The sequence below is a fragment of the Drosophila melanogaster genome, chromosome 3R, assembly GCF_000001215.4.
Source record: "Drosophila melanogaster chromosome 3R".
NCBI classification, from domain to species: Eukaryota; Metazoa; Arthropoda; class Insecta; order Diptera; family Drosophilidae; genus Drosophila; species Drosophila melanogaster.
Genome location: NT_033777.3, coordinates 11,126,012 through 11,143,745, shown reverse-complemented (window position 1 = coordinate 11,143,745; position 17,734 = coordinate 11,126,012). Strand labels below are relative to the sequence as shown.

Sequence of the window (17,734 nt, the reverse complement as noted above, 5' to 3'; positions counted from 1 at the left end):
TGGAAGTGTTGGGCTAAGCGAGCGGGGCAGCATTTGGCCATCATCATCGATGGCTGCTTTCAATATCTAATAATATTGCGCATACGCCACGTTGCCAGATTCCTGCTCGCAGATTTCACAGTCGAAGCTGCTGAAGCTGTTGCTGCTTCACTTTCGTCGAGTGCGTGTTGGCGCAATAATCAACAGTTATATTATGAATGCACAAACACTGGGAAAACAGTGGTAGTTGTAATTTTTCTATTGTAATTTTGATTTTCAAATATATAAAATCTTTTGGAGTGGGATATCAATTTAACTTAAAAGGAGATAAAAGGTATAAGCAAATCGTTTAATCTCATTTAATATGCAATAATATAAAGCATTCTCAATTAAATGTTGTCAATGCCCATTGATACACTTAGATAAACATTAGAATGTACTTTCAACCAAATAATCAATTTAACTTAAAAGGAGATAAAAGGTATAAGCAAATCGTTTAATCTCATTTAATATGCAATAATATAAAGCATTCTCAATTAAATGTTGTCAATGCCCATTGATACACTTAGATAAACATTAGAATGTACTTTCAACCAAATAATCATATTTAACATTATTTGCAATATATCATAACTTTAGACCACAGTTCTTAGGTTACTAGTTCGCATTTTAACCCCTTTGAAAAGGGGAGAACTACAAAGATATGATACTCCATCTAAGTGATACGATAAATTCGGGATTTTCTTGGCATTATGTGCAGATTTTGCTGATTTTCCCTAGCCACACCCACCGTGTGTGTGTATTGCTTCTACAATTTCTACTCCCCCTCCCAGATGGAAACTTTTTTAATAATAAATAAAAGTGCTTAACTTAATTCGTGCTCTTTTCTTTTTGCCACCGGTTTATGTGCACTGTGGATTTTCCCTTGTTTTTCCTCATTTTATTTGTTTCTTTGATTTGACACGCCCCCGCCTCCGCCGCACAGCCAGCACACACAATGTGTGGAAATAATTTTTCGATTATTGTCAAGTTTTGCTTTATTTTTCCGCCCGCTCTATCGCTTTGGTTTTTCTTCTATTTTCATGTGGCATTTGTGGCTGTTTACCTCGCCAGCGGCCAAAATGCAATTTATGTGTTGAGAGCGAGTTTCATTTTATTTTCGTTCGATTTTTGCTTGTTTGTGTTTGTGTTCCTGCTTTCAAAATTTTCTTATTTTTTGCGGTTTCTCTTTTATTTTTGGATGCTCGTGCGAGGTTATTGGCAGTTGTCATTTGTGTGTGATTTACGTTTATCGGTTCGAGTCAAGCGTGTAATTTTCTTATTGCAGCTTGGCAAATGGCGACCTAATCTGCGAAGGGAGCTATTTATACATATGGAGGGTTATGTCGATGATTTTGTAGGAGTTTAATATGAGACCGCAAAGAGTAGGTGGCAAAGATGAAATATGTAAACTAAAATACCGTTGAGCAAAATTGGAAAAGTATGAGTGCAATTTGAAAAAACAAACGAGTTAATCAAGGAATGCCGTTCATATACATTATTGTATTACACTATCGAAAACAATAAACCAAAATAATAAATCCCAAATAACCATTTTCACAACCAAGGAATAAATTGCAATTGATTCGTAGAACAATCAATCAAAGAATATATTTTTATGAATATAAATTTGCCGGCTTCCACAAAAGCTCGGGAAATGTACTAACCCTTCAACATTTTTCTTGGATATAGACTTTTAGCCATTATTCCTACGTTTTAACAGGCACGCAAAACTGACAAACCTGCAAAAAATGTCGGTTCAATTGAAAAATCCGTTCTTACCCAGCCAAGTAAAAGGAAAATGGAAAAATACATGCTTGTGCATCATAAAAATATCTAGAATGTTTCCTTTTTCGTCGCTGTATATCAATGAACTTGTTGTTGCTGCGTCTACGCATTGACACAACATTTTCCAAAAAGCAATTAAAATTTTAATAAAATAAACTAAGCAAGGAACCGGAATAACAAGAGTGGGACGAAAATTGCTGCGAGTATGGCATGGGACCTTGATACAATAGATGACATTAAAAATCCATACAAAAGATAAACACATTTTTCAGCTAGCTCAGGGCAGCAAAAATATCGAAGAGAATGATTAAATTCACTTAAGTGCAAAGTATGCAAATGACAAACAGATCGGGGAAGTGAGCGACAGAGATAGCTAAACTGGGGCAGAGAGAGACGGCAGACGGTAGTCGGGCATCAGAGCAAGACATATATGAAGTGCCTGGATGGCAAGCTGAACACACGCAACCACATGCCTGCATTTGAAGCTAGAAATATTGTAAATTCAAATTGAAATGCATGTGTGACATTTGCCATGCACTTGGTCACAGAAAGAGACGGGTAGCGATTGGAGCGAAAGAGATGCGGTGAGAGGCGGAAGAAGGGAGATCCAGCCGATACAGAGATACAAATACAAATGCTTGTGGCAGCCAGGATACAAAGGAGTCCTGCCCGAGCTCTGGCCAAATTGAATGCAATTTGACAAAAATCATAGTCTATATATAGACTTCTTACCAACTGGACTCCCTGAGCCATACACACATCCTACATTACGGGTTAATAATTGAACATTTTCGGTTTTAGGCCGGGCTAAATTGCTATCATTTTTTTTTGTTGGCTTTTTTGATTGGGGTAGTGGCTGCTTGGGGGGCGAACAGTGCAGTTCTAAAAAATAACTTTCATTGAAAAAATAATAGGTTAGCTAAATGGTTTATTAAACAAAAGTTGACTTCATTTGATTACTATCCTTTTTAGCCACTGATAAGTAATTAATAATTGCTATTAATATTTATTGTTCAGTGCATGCAATTTTTCATATGTATCATAAAAATCATTTTTATGTTTTGCTCATTGTTACATTATCAGTCGGCAATCAAAGGTTGCTTTTTTTTTTTTACTACTAAATGAGTTTTTTTTAAACACGCAATTCTCTAAAACCATTTTAAATAGTTGACACGCTGGTTAATAATAATTATCCAATTAATGGAACTGTTCGTTAAATATGTATTATCTGAATGTTTGTTCTTTTAATTTTGGATTAAATAGCTTAGAATATTAAAAAGTAATATGAATGAATATGAAACTGTGCAAAATGGTCGCCGAAGAAACCTAGTCTAGTTTGCTGATTTGCTAATGTTATATTGCGATGAAACGCACTGTATTGCCACATGCACCACATTCACGACCCGCTCATTCAGTCGGAGGCTGTGCAAATATTGCCGCAAAAAGCAGTGGCAGTTCGCAGAGTGAGAAGGATACAGATATATATAGACATTTTTGTACTTGCTCGGTGAACTTGTGCTCTGTGGCTCCTATATCCTCTGCCTCTGTCTCTTTCGCTTTCTCCATACCGGTCCCTTTCGCTCTGCAGCCGAACTACCTCCTCTTGTAGCTATTTCACTGGGTGCTTTGTGTCTCTTCCTCTCTCCCTGGATTTTGTGAATGACTTTTTGGCACTAATTAAAAGTAGCAAATAATTTTCTATGCCAACTCACATACGTCCACACACGCACACACACACACACACACTTACGCATAAGCAGGACGTGTGTGTTTGAGCGAGAAGCAAAATGCAAATATGGCACGGCCTCTGCTCGGAAAACCCCCATTTGAGCCCCTTGAGCCGCCCGCCCCTGTGACAATGACAATGCATGTGACAGTTTCGGTTGGCACCGTTGATAAGCGTCGCTTATTGTCTCTCTGCCCCACTCTGGCACCACTTTGCCACACTGTGCCCCACTGTGGACCACTCTGCACCACCCATTCACCCAGTGATCCACCCATGCAACCATCCAGTTGACAAAAAAGTTGGGCAGCTTAAGTCGGAAAATTTATTATTATTTTTCTGCATTGCAGGCTGGGTGCAATTTTAAATGGATTTTAATTAGTTTTGAATTATTTTGGCTTTCGGTTTAGTTTTTCGGCATTTCATGTGCCATTTTGGTATTAAAGTTTGGACCATTATAGTGTCCTGCGGTTTATGTAAAGTTGATTTATTTCCAGAATAATTGTACAAGGAGATATTTATCTTCCGGTTGCCAACTTAAACTATTAAGTACTGGTTATGCTCTTTATGAGATACAAACGTAGTAATTTAGTAAAGTGAATATTGATGAGAACTATTTCTTATCGCCACCCTTGGCGGCAAGCTCCTTCATTAGATTCAAGGCACTTCCAGCCTGGAACCACTGGATCTGCAGCTCATTAAGGGTGTGGTTCAACTGGATTTTGTCGGAGCTACCATTATTCTTGATCTCAGCATCCACAGGCTTGCCAGGTGCCAAGTCCTTGAGGTTCAGTATCGAAATCTTGCTCGACGGCTGAACTTTGTCGTAGTCACCGGGATTGGCGAATGTCAGGGCGAGCATACCCTGTTTCTTTAGGTTCGTCTCGTGGATGCGGGCGAACGACTTGACGATAATGGCCACTCCGCCCAAGTGTCGAGGTTCCAGGGCAGCGTGCTCCCTGGATGATCCCTCGCCGTAGTTCTCCTCACCCACAGCACACCACTTGATCTTGTTGGCCTTGTAATCGCGTGCCACCGCTGGTACGGCGTCAAAACTGCCTGTCTTCTGGTTTTTGACCTTGTTCATTTCATTGTTTTCGGCATTTGTTGCCCCAATGAACATGTTATTTGATATATTATCCAAATGACCGCGATACTTAAGCCAGGGTCCAGCGGCACTGATGTGATCGGTGGTGCATTTGCCTTTGATTTTGATAAGCACCATCAAATCAATGTAGTCCTTGCCGTCCCATTTCTCAAAAGGTTCGAGCAGTTGCAGGCGATCCGACTTGGGATCGACATTGACCTTGATATCATCTGCTTTCGCTGGGGGAGCCTGATAGGTATCCTCTCCGGGATCAAAACCCTTGGATGGCAGCTCTTCGCCGTGCGGTTCCTTGAGCTTGAACGTTTTGCCATCGGTACCCGTAAGCTCATCCGTCATCGGATTGAAATCCAAACGTCCGGCGATAGCCAATGCAGTTGCCATTTCTGGACTCGTAACAAAACAATGTGTTGCTGGATTGGCATCATTTCGACCGGTGAAGTTGCGATTATACGACGTGACAATGGTGTTCTTCTCTCCCATCTTTACATCCTTGCGATCCCACTGTCCAATGCAGGGACCACAGGCATTCGCCAGCACGGTGCCTCCAAACTTCTCAAGCACATCTATAATGCCGTCCCGTGCGATTGTAGCTCGAACTTGCTCCGATCCCGGGGTAACATTAAATGGAACGCACGATTTTAGGCCATGACCCAGTGCGTCATTGGCTATGCTGGCACATCGTCCCATGTCCTCGTAGGAGGAGTTCGTGCAGGAACCAATTAGACTCACTTTGATTTCCATCGGATAGCCATTCTTCTCGGAGTTCTGACCCAGTTTACTAATGGGATGGGCCAAATCGGGAGTGAAGGGGCCATTCACCAGCGGTTCCAAGGTGTCCAAATTGATCTCGATCACCTTATCGTATTTGCAACCCTCATCCGGAACCAAAAGATCTTTATTCTTTGTGGCCTCATCAGCGATGGCACCTCTACCGGTTGCACGCAAATATGTGACCATGCGTTCGTTGAATGGAAATATTGAAGTTGTGGCACCGATTTCAGCACCCATGTTGGTAATAGTAGCCATGCCTGTGCAGGAAATAGATTCGACGCCAGGACCATGGTACTCCACAATGGCACCCGTACCTCCTTTAACGGTCAGAATCTCGGCCACTTTAAGGATGACATCCTTGGGCGAAGTCCACCCACTGATCTTACCCGTGAGATGGCATCCAATCACGGTCGGGCACTTGAGTTCCCACGGTATATTCGCCATCACATCGACGGCATCAGCACCACCAACTCCAACGCATAGGCAACCCAATCCGCCGCCATTCGGAGTATGGGAATCAGTTCCGATCATCAGTAGTCCGGGAAATGCATAGTTCTCTAAAATGATCTGATGAATTATGCCGCTGCCAGGCTTCCAGAAACCCAAGTTATACTTGGCACACGCCGAGGACAGAAAATCGTACACCTCCTTGTTCAGATCCTTAGCCCTGGCCAAGTCCTTATCGCCACTGATCTGGGCCTCAATTAAGTGATCACAGTGGACGGTGGATGGAACTGCTACCTTCTTCAGGCCCGACGAAATGAACTGCAGTAGCGTCATCTGGGCAGTCGCATCCTGCAGGGCAACGCGATCTGGTCGCAATCGCAAATAGGACTTGCCTCGTTCGATTTCCTGTGAATCCGGTTGATCCAAATGGGAATATAACACCTTCTCCGACAAGGTTAGCGGTCCACCCAGTCGACCCTTGATGCAATCCAGGTTTTCCCTCAACTTCTTATAGGGCAAGGGAATTCCGGTATCAAAATTTGACATTGCCACTTTATCACATCGTGGAAAACGCGCCGTGTGAAAGTTTCGCACCATGGAACCCGCCAAACATATATATCTATGTGTTCGTTGAGCCATTTGAATGTGTTTGTATTGTATTTGCACAAATTTTGTTGATTTATTGGTTAGCAGTTCGTGTTGTTGAAGTCGAAGTGATTTACTAGGGAGTAAAAAAATTGGTTTGCTTTGATTCGAAATCTTAATTGTATTCAACTTTGTAGCAAAATACAAGAACATCTTTCGATTTTCCTTCCATCCTGAAAACACAGAGCTTAAAATTTAATTACATCTTCCAATAAAATGCAACTGAATAAACTGTTCGACCGTAGCTATTAATTAAACAGCATCCACACCTTCGGCAAACGTATGTATACTCATATTTATTGGGTTAGCTCATTGTTCCGTGCGTATTTGATGCGCACCAACAGTTGCAGATGCAAAGTGGCATCCAAAGGGTGAGCTGAGTGGGCATTTCAACGGATTTCATGTTGCAAGTGAATCAGTGGGCGTGCGACTGGTTAGGAGGATGGAAGGAGGGTGGAGCCATCGATGGCATAGGCCAAGTGACAGTCAACTACAGACGAGACGAAGAGTGCCAGCGAACTGGACGGATGACAAACAGAAGGACAGGGGATGCATGGATGCCAGGATGCGAGCCGGCTACCAAAGTGTCAACTGCAAGTGAGTGTGACGGTGGGCACTGCAACCTCCTGTGATTGTGTTTGGTTTGCTGGCATCGTGTCATAATGGGCGATGTGGGATGACGATGTGGATGTGGATGTGGAACAGCGGACAGGAGACGAGCGCCAGGAGACAGGAGACATTGGTAGTTGGCCGCACCACATTCAATTGAAATCGACGTGCCTGTTGGCCACAATGCCATTGACGAGCCTGCTGCTGCTGCTGCTGCTGCTGCTGCTCAGGGTGGTTTCTCGCTACCAAAGGATCCTGGTCGTACAACATGGCAATGGTATTGTCGTCCTGCCACTCCCTAACGATGCCAAAAATTGATTGGCAACTACTTGGCACACACTCTTGACCGCAAAACTTTTTCTCCGTTCGCCGCTTGCCCGTTATTCCCAAAAATGTACAAAATCATAAAAATATGTTAAAGATCTTTTAGATAATAATCGTTCATCTAGTAAATTTTTAAAGATTGTTGTATAACTTTATACTTTTAATTCATGATCTAATGATATGATGATATAACCTTTTACTCTGGCGTACAAGATCTGTACTTAAATATCGGAAAGTCTGAAGATCGTGAAATACTATTTGAATTCTTCCTGGAAACGCCAGCTGTTCCAATACATTTGTCAGCTGAACAAACGCTGATTATTAATCTGTTTAATTGATCGATTGCTGCTTGTTCCGCTTTCAGCAACATCGAATTGCAAATTGGAAACTGGCCATCCGACCGTTCGCTTTCCATCCAATGAAGCGCGGTGGGTCAATTTGATTGGGGGGCTGAAAATGTCAAGGTTGTGCAAATTTCATCCCAAAACACATGGTCGCTTAGTTTTGTGCGCTGTCATTTGCCATCGCATATTAGATTCGCAATCTCGTGGCCTCGTTGCCCGCCGGTCATCATATGCTCCTGTTCCAGAAAGGAAAATGCAATTAGCTTAAATATATTTGCGTTTGTCCATTGGCCTTGGCCGAAAAAGTGTCCGGCTCAAAGTGTCGACAATTCTCATTCGCTTTGGTATAAATTATTGCATTTGAAGTATTAAACTTTGGCTATAAATAAGGGAAACTTACAGGTGTAGGTGTTTCCTAACCCTTGATTGGATTTATCTACTCTTTATAGAGGTCTTTTTAGTTTTTTAAATTGCTTTAAAAATATTTTCCCAATTTCAATAATTGAAATTCTAGTAAATTTACTTTATAAATCTTTATAAAAATTTAAATATGTTCTTATATTGAATAGTTTTTCGCTTAGTAAGGATCTATCATAAAAATCTCCTTGACCATTGAAATACACAAGTGCAATTTCTGTTTTATATTATAATCTAATCAAAATAGTTGAGAACGTTGAAAAATATCCCACATAACCGGAACAATTCAAAGTTTTAGCTGCTTCTGTTCTTTTTTATACTTTAGTGACTTGATGTCTGATTGGGCGAATGCCCGAAAATTGCCGGCAAAATTTATGTACTCGTGCCCGGGGAAAGAAAGAAAATGTGGGCAAACGAACTATGGCCATATGTAGCACTGATCCGGGGAATTCGGGGTGGTGGCGGGTGGTCGGAGTGGTGGGCGCGAGGAGCTGTAGGTGTGGCCGCTGTGGTGTCGGTGGCCAAAGTTGCAACAAAACTGAAACTTTGGACTGGCAAAAATTTTTAATCCTCGCTTTCTTCTTCTCCTTTTATTATTCCCCACTCTTTCCAGATTTTTTATTCGAATCTTTTTGCTGGGCGTGGATGTGGGTGTGAGTGGGTGGGTGGTGGGTTTTATGCCATCCACTGGCGAACAATACGTTGGTTGCTTTTGCAGTGAGCTCCACTCCGCTCCGCACCGGCACAGCTTGCGGTAAAACTTTTCAATAATATTCCCCAAAGTCCAGTCCAGACGCCGATGAGCAGGAAGGCGAGAGACACCGGAGTGCCAGTGGCAGTGGCAGCGGAAGTGCCGCCGTAGTTTGCCATCTAGCCCGGGATAGCACAGTTTTTGGCGCACTGGCAGCAATATTGCAATAATACCCGGAAAAACCGCCGCACATTTGGCAGCCTGTTCTCAGAACTGGGTTCTTAACTATATTTGGCAACAAATATTTCATATTAACTAAAATTGGTCATATTAAAACCATCAAAAGAAATATCTTTCTACTGACAGATTGGATTCATGTCTTAAAATCTAAAGTCATTTAGCGTAATTTATATAATCTTGGTAATATTTCAATAGTCCATTATATATGTATAAGTGTATTTATAAGGCATTACTAAAACGTGCATCCCTTGTCATTCGTCAAGGACTAAAACTCTTGGCCCCAAACGAATGGAAATCTCTGCCCATCCAATCGAATGCGTTTCCGGGAATTGCCGGTCATTCGAGTCGGGCTTTGTTTTAGCGCGCCAAGCAGACAAATTCAGCATTTCCTGCACACGTGGCTTTGGCGATTTCCTTTTGTGCAAACATATTTTACCGCAATTGCGGCACATACTCGTACACCGAGTTTCAGGGATCCATTGAAGCATAAGTAACCGGGTCCCCAGTACCCAGTTCCCAGTTCCCAGTCCCAAGTCCCCAAACCCGATCCGGTGTGGTTCGCTTGTCGCCAGCACCTAGTTCACGGGACCCACTTTACAGGACTATACACCCAGCTCTCTGACCACTTCAATGTCCCTGTCCACGTTCCATTCATATATATAAATATGGATTTTTGCCATGCGTCTAAGCCATAAGTTGACCGCTTTTCCGCTCGCCTCGTTCCCTTTGGTAAACCCTCTTGGCAATCCATTCATGAGCTCAATTCAGGCGCAAGCCGAGCTCAGGCAATTTTTCTACCTTTTGCACTGTGGAATGGGGAGATTTCAAAATAACTTAACATTATTAGTTACCATACATTTTTATTCAAAGGGTTTTTTCACTATTTACTATTTACATGGCTTTTACAGTACCCTCACGTTACACATACACATGTGTACAAAAATGTTTTTATGAAAGTAAGCTGGTCTTATTTGAATCACATGTTTTTGTAGCTCATTATCAATAAACTTATAGCTTAGAGAACTGATCTAAAAATGTATTGATTTATACTTTTATATATATCCTGAAAGGTAATCTAGGAATTAGATAACGTTTTTGTTTGCAGTGTAGCTTAGCTCTTTTCTTTATTTACCTTTCCGTCCCCGCCACCGCCGCCGCCTTCATCACTCAACGAAGCCAATTCCATTGGGAATCAGCTTGGTGCACCTGTTTCACCTGGTTTACCTCCAGGTGCAATAGCTACCGTTCCCGACTCCCGTTTTATGATCCCGGCTCAGTTGCTGCGTCGCTTTTGTCTGCATTGTTTCAGTCAATAGACGCATTTGTGCGGGTCAGTTTGGCAAAAAGAAAGCCCTGTCCGAATCCGGCCAAAAACCCCTTTCACCAGTCGCTGTGTACTTGTTCCCTTTTCTATATATTTTTTTTTTGCCCCGTCTCCTGCTGCTGGCCGCACATAATTAGATTTAATTTGCAGCACGGTACGATCCAAGTTCGGAGTCAACTTCTCCGTTGCATGCCATTTTAATGCATAAATTATGCTCGACAACGACGCAATTTAGTGGCATAAACCTGGCAGCTTAATCCGCTGCTGAGTGTGCGTGTGTGCATAAAGTTGGACCTTTAAAACCGGTTAATGAGTTGGAGTTCATAATGGCTTACAACCAGCCTTGGATTTGGATAATGGATTAGAGGGCTAAAGGATTCATTTTACAGTGAGAATATAAGAAAATGTATGACGCTGTAAGTTGTCTATTCCAGTCATAAATTCGAGGCTCTACAGTTTTTGCATTTATACTTTTCACTTAACTCTTTATCCTTTAAAGCATTTTTTCATATCTTCAATGATGAGGCATAATTCAGTATAAAATCAACCCGATTACTTAAACCCCACTTAAACATAACAAAATCCATAAAGAGCCCCCATTCCTACACCTCTTTGGGGCACACTTAAACAACCTTTTTGCGCAATTTGAAAACCAAAGGCGAGAATTTATAGACCATCCATTTTCCATTTACTTTCGAGGGGCATCATAACGCCGTCCATCGCGGCTAAACGATCAACCCTCTTGGCTTTCCCGGTTTCTATATTAATATGTACACAATAATTATTCCCCGGATGGATTACACTGTGAACTTGGCCAGAAGCTCCAGCTGAAGCAGTTGGAAACGCAAAGCAAACGAAACGCAAAGAAAAAATTGTTCAACTGTGTGGCGTAATGTTGTTGAACTCCCCGAGAGGTTGGAAATAGTAGGTTGGAGGTCGGAGGTCGTCGAGCAGCGAAGTCAAGCGCAGCGAAATGGACACGAAACAATGCCTGGCCACTGACCATCTGACCCACTGGTCGGCGGCAAAACCACCGTAAATACCACCGCTGTGCTTTTCCGGGCTACTTAGACCACGGTTCTTTACCTTGAGACCGGTGAATTCATGCATTCGTTGTTTACTTGTGGGCGACTGGTCACCCTGCGCACCCGGACACACGCACTTAATTCAGGGAAAACTATTTCTTTTTCCTTATTTCCTGAACTTTTCGTTCACGCCCCTCACTTTTTCAATTTCCTGTCAGTGGCTTCAAAAATAGTGCAGCATGCTTTCAGATGTCCTTGCCAGAGAAAGATACAAAAGTATTTCGGGCGTGGAGATGAAAGTGAAAAGATTTTTCCAAAATATGATTTCATTAAAAGGGGAAAAGCAAATTGAACATACTTCTTCAACATGTTTGCTATGAACTATAGTTGCAGAAACTTATAAAGATCTTAATGTAGAGTTTCCAAATTATCTTAATTAAGTTGTACCTTTTTTAAGCTATAGCTAAAATTATTTATGATATCAAGCTGTAATCATCTGAATATTTTTCGCCATTTGAGTTTCATTTCCCAAAAATCGTATTACAAGTGTAATTTACATAGAGCAAGCAAACTTCAAATCCTGACCCTGTAACATCTCCATTTGCTTTTCTGCTGCAGATATTTTCTTAGTGCTAACCGGAAAGTGTGCTTATGCAATTGCACAAGTTCCCTTCGAAATCCGGTAGAGGTCAGTACGTCGAAAAGGAAGCAAAAAAAAAAAATAAGAAAAAAAGTCTGAAAAGCTGTCGAATGGGGAAATCCCCAAAGAAAACGGGGACTTCAACTTCACTCTGAAGTTGAGCTCTAGACAATGCAGTGTAATTTGCTGAAATGTTAAACAAAACGTAATAACTGGGAGTTGACAAAGTCGTTGGGCACATTGAAAAAAATCTTGTGCTTGTCTTGTCTTGGTATTTCTTATATATTAACATCAATAACTTTGTGCAATGGTGTGTTTTAGTGTGTTTTCATAATTGTTATTGGTTTTAGATTTATGATTTTGTATCTGAAAGGCACGAATAAGAAACAGAATGAATATGTTGTAAAATATAGTCGTTTTTTAAATTTTTCTTTCAGTGCATTCATGCGTTTCTTTGTCGCATCGTTCCGATTTTTCCGATCTCTTGTTTTTCATATTTTTTTTTTGCTTGCTACTAGTCCTTTTCAACAGCAATAAAAGTCGATTGTCAACGTTGACTGGCATTCTTCGAGCGAGTGAATATGTAGCAAATATTCAGACTAGAATCCTGGAAGGATTCAGCTTGCTCCTGGTCGAGTGATTTTCAGGTATTCAGGAGCTAGGTCCGAGGTCCTTTTGCCAAACTGCAGTTCTGCCCATCACTTAACATTCTCTAATCTCGTCAGTGTAGAGCAGAAAAGATATGGTATTGTAGAGAATGGTGTGTGGAAGTCGGAAGCTATGCCGAAATCAAAATGCTTCATAAAACGGAAATGAAAACAAATGAAAAATGATTTTTACTTATGGGCAAATTGTTCCTCGGCACTTCCAATCTCAATTCCTGGCCAGCCATTGTTGCATAGTTCGTGCAGCAAGTGCTTGTTGCAAATAAATTGCATTTGCACTTAAAGCATCGTCAATATGGCAGCTGTTGCTATTCGTTGTTCGGCCCTCCGGATAATTCCTTTCATCCATGGTAGTCAGACATGTGTGTGGGTTGTTTGTAGGTGGGGAAAAATACACGACAAGGTAAGCCTGATTAATGTTGTTCAGGCTTTTCTACTGACGAGACGAGACGAGTCGAGTCGAATAAAGGCCAAGAGCATTTAGTGCACAAAAGAGATAAAGCCAAGTTTTTCCTTTCCAGGCAGTATCCCAGCAGTTAAGATTTCATGCTGTTAGTGTGGCAGCTTAAGTACTAATTTATCGCTTTGTTAGATGGGCATTAGGATTTTAAAATTTTTCAAACTAACTTAACTAATATATTTGATTTAAATTTAAAACTCTTATTTATTGGAATGAGTTGATGATTTAAAAAAATACTAAAATATAAATATACTTTCAGGAATGCTCTTTAAACCATCCTTTTTCTATATGCACAGTTACACTTCACAATTGCGAAGGACCTCTTCTCAGAAATACCCGTTGAAAAGTGAACAGCCTGCTGTTGACCTTTTCTTAACCCCGGATCAGTTGTTGACTCGCCACGAACTTGAGCCGACCCCTTCCACGCCAAGATGATGATGAACCAATACAATAGGGCACCAGAAACCACAAGATGGCCCACTTGTAGAGCTCTCGCCTTACACATGCCCTTTATTAAAAAATTAAAATTGCTAACCGAAGAGGAGTGAAAAAGAGGTGGGCCTTGTGGCCTTTTTTTTTGGTATCATTTTTTTGTAGCTAAAATAATCAGGAAACTTAATTGAATCAAGTTGCAAGGCGATCCGGGGCCGACCAAAGGAAAAGCCTCATAATAAACGGCAAAAGAAATGGCCAAAGGAAAGAGGGGCTAAAGAGCTCAGAGGGTTGGAGATTCACAAAAAAAAAAAAAAGGGTGAAAAAGAAGTGAGGGAAGAGATGGTATTGGGTTGGATGAAAGGAGTAAACAAGGACTAAGGAGTGAAAATGTGCGCAAGAAAGCAAATAAATTGAAGTGAAAACAAATAGCCAGGGATGTGGCGATGGTGGTGGTTGTCTTGGTCCTGGTCCTGGTCCTGCTGGGTTACAAAGGAGTTCCATCGTGGGGTTTCGGAAGCTCGGAAGGGTCCAACTGGCGGACATTCCGTCAGAAGCCCACAATAACAACTCCACCTTATTTATAAATTAACAGTAACAATTTTTCCCGCCGGACATACACTTAAAAATTTTCGTGTATAAAAGTTTAATATTTCTGGCCCACTCACTTTACATTTTCTGTTCATTTTTGTTCCTTCCTGCTGTTTTCATTCTACGTATTTTCATTCTTGTTGTTCTTTGTCTGCCTCTGTGTGTGTGTGTGTGTGTGGGTGTGCGGGTGGGTGAGTGTGCTTTGTTCCGGGAAAAAGGAAGCTCCGGACAAGGTCCTTTGCCGTCGCTTAAGCAAATAATTTCTTTTCTTAGGCAGCGCTTTGGCCTTTATGCTCCGCCGAGTTTCGCCTCCTCCACCGGCAAAAATTCCCAACTGGCCAGCTGCATTGGTACTCGTTTTGAGCCTTTTTCACGTCTTTCGGCCCAGCTCCCTGTTGTGCGTTTTGTTTTTAGTTGCCTTCTCCGCTTGTTTGGCCTGCACTTCTCACGCACATTCTTCGGGGAATTTGCCCAGCACTCAGTCCAGCGGATACCGGGGACTTCACGGGAAGATCTTTAAAAGCCCGTCGGGAGTTTGCCAACTTTAAGTAGTTTGCACAAATTGAGGAATTAATATCGAAAGAGGAAACTGGGATAGTACTGTGTAAAGGTTTTTATGGTGTATATGAAATACAAACATATGAATAAGGTAATGTAAAAGCGGTTAACAAATTCCCAAAAATATAATAATAGGTTATATATTAATTATTCGATTTGGTTATGGAGTGATAGTGGAACCGAATCGTACCGAATTGGCGATATGTATAAATCGATTTGATACTCATTCCATCACGTGCCGGGAACGCGTGCCCAAAATCTCGTTTGAAGCTCTTCGGCAATTTTTAAATAAAATGTGAAATAGTTGGCCCGAGCCGCTATAAAGTGCTATTTCATAAGCAAACCGACAGAATCAATAAAGATAATGAGTGTCGAGCATGGACTACCCTAACCGAGGAGGGTTCCCTCTTAAAAGTGGAATGTCTCTCTCTTTATTAAATAACAACGATGAAAATGCAAATGCCAAATGCCCTTTATCATCGTGAATGGGCATTGTTTGTCGCTCAAAAAGCTCTCTCGTTCGCTATCAACAAAAGCTAAGCACATATGTATATATAGGAAAGTTTGACCGATCTGTTCAATTAGTCGCTGCACGATACTCATTCCGTGACCATGAGATTATTAACTGTGATCGCGATCGTGTTTTGCGCTTTGAGCGCCAAGCCGCTCGAGTCGGAAAGTGCGAAGATTTTGGCTACGCTGCCGTTTCCGGGTCGATCTCAGTACATATTTGTGGAGAGTTACTTGAAAGCTTGGCAGCTAAGGGTCATCAGGTGACCGTTATTAATGCCTTCAAGAACAAGGAGACACCAAATATGCGCTTTATTGAGGCCCTCAAAGCGCACGAATTCGCAGACGGTGTGTATTAACACATTGACAAGTAATAGTATTTTGTATTTATAAATCTATTTGCTCGCAGAGATGATGAGTTTGCTGAATGTGCCACTATTGTGGCAGCAGCTCAATGCCATGGATTACATATTAAACAAATTCATCGATGTAACTATGGAGGACGAGGGTGTCCAGAGGCTACTTAATTCGGGAGAAACTTTCGATCTGGTGCTGGCGGAGATGCTCCATATGGAACCGATGTACGCTTTTGCTCAGCATTTTAATGCCACTTTAGTGGGATTCTCCAGCTTTGGAACCGATAGAACTATTGATGAGGCTGCTGGAAATATATCACCCATATCATATAACCCGCTTGTGACCTCTCCTCGAACCGATCGGATGACCTTTCTGGAGCGCTTGGAAAATCACTACGAAGTCATTGTGGAGGACATTCATCGCCATTTCGTTCACCTGCCACATATGAGAAATGTTTACAAAAAGTATTTCCCGAATGCAAAGAAAACCCTGGAGGAAGTCATGGATAGTTTTTCGTTGATTCTGCTGGGCCAGCATTTTTCTTTGAGCTATCCGCGACCCTATTTGCCCAACATGATTGAGGTTGGTGGAATGCACATCTCGCACAAGCCGAAACCACTGCCAGAAGACATTAAACAATTTATTGAGGGTTCGCCACATGGTGTTATATACTTCTCCATGGGCTCCAATGTGAAGAGCAAGGATCTGCCACAGGAAACTCGTGATACGCTGCTGAAGACCTTTGCCAAATTGAAGCAGAGAGTGCTGTGGAAATTCGAAGATGACGATATGCCTGGAAAGCCAGCTAATGTGCTGATCAAGAAATGGTATCCCCAGCCGGATATTCTGGCCCATCCGAATGTGAAGTTGTTCATCAGCCACGGTGGTCTGCTGAGCAGCACCGAAAGCGTTTACTTTGGCAAACCCATACTGGGATTGCCGTGCTTCTATGATCAGCACATGAATGTGCAGCGCGCCCAGCGAGTGGGATTCGGCTTGGGCTTGGATCTGAATAATCTAAAGCAGGAGGATTTGGAAAAGGCCATTCAAACGCTGCTCACTGATCCCAGTTATGCCAAAGCATCCTTGGCCATTTCCGAGCGGTATCGTGATCAACCGCAATCAGCCGTCGATCGAGCTGTCTGGTGGACGGAGTACGTAATCAGGCACAATGGTGCTCCTCACCTGCGAGCAACTTCCCGGGATCTCAACTTCATTCAACTGAACAGCTTGGACACTTTAGCTGTGATACTGGCAGTACCTCTACTACTCGCTCTGTTAATCGTAACGTTATCTTGCAAATTATTGGGAGGAAAGAAACAGAAATGCTTACATGCTGATAAGCTTAAGAAACATTAGAGGCTATATGTAGTATATCTTTGTTGTTTACAGTTTTAAGAACCTTGTTTTCTTATCATTATTATCTAGTAATACCATCACTGATGCTATATATTTTATTGCCAAATGTTGTTTGTCATTTCAAGGGTCTGACGTTTCTTAAACGAGTTAATGGGGAACACCAATAATCGGCATTATTATTTTTCTATTGCCATCAATTGCTATCATTTGACCAGCTGTGCGAGTGTTTTTGTCTAAGTTTGTTACTGATAACGCTCGGTTGAAAAGTGTTTTTTATTTATACAGTGCAAATGGTCAGTATTTAATTACTTATCAATTTGATAATAAATCAAAATGACGGGCGAATAGGCGTAATTATAATACTTCTTATCATTACTAGGTCTGTCCAAGCAAAAAACGGAAGCAATCTTTTCATTCCAAACATATACGCAGTATTTGTTAAAATTCTGGGATGATAATAATGTTTAACTAAAGTTTTGCATATAAATGAAATCTTAATTGCAATGAAAATGTAAAACGTGGGGCTGGAGCAATACTAACTACACGGCCCACACGGCGTATGAGTGACATTTATCGAATTGGAATTAAAAATTTTTTGTACTTCCTTCGCCTCTATTTCAGTTTATTAACACCTTTTTATTGGTTGATTAAATGTAAGGAATTTAAGAATATTTGTTTTTTGGGCAGT

General features: G+C 41.5%; 2 protein-coding genes across 2 annotated transcripts; one reads left to right on the top strand and one right to left on the bottom strand.

The window, feature by feature from the left end:
• Positions 1-4,003: 4,003 nt before the first annotated feature.
• On the bottom strand, positions 4,004-6,569 carry mAcon2 (Mitochondrial aconitase 2). Its single transcript, NM_141785.3, has one exon. The coding sequence runs from the start codon at positions 6,492-6,494 to the stop codon at positions 4,143-4,145; it is 2,352 nt and encodes a 783-aa protein (NP_650042.2). The 5' UTR covers positions 6,495-6,569; the 3' UTR covers positions 4,004-4,142.
• An 8,848-nt stretch (positions 6,570-15,417) lies between these two features.
• Ugt35C1 (UDP-glycosyltransferase family 35 member C1) lies at positions 15,418-17,149 on the top strand. The gene is given in 2 exon segments (NM_001104274.2): positions 15,418-15,678; positions 15,740-17,149. Coding segments are annotated over 2 exon segments (1,553 nt in total). The 5' UTR covers positions 15,418-15,432; the 3' UTR covers positions 17,047-17,149.
• The last annotated feature ends 585 nt before the right edge of the window (positions 17,150-17,734 follow it).

Coding starts and splice junctions, on each gene's coding strand:
- mAcon2 (NM_141785.3), bottom strand. CDS start 6,494: ATGGCTCAACGAACACATAGATATATATGTTTGGCGGGTTCCATGGTG.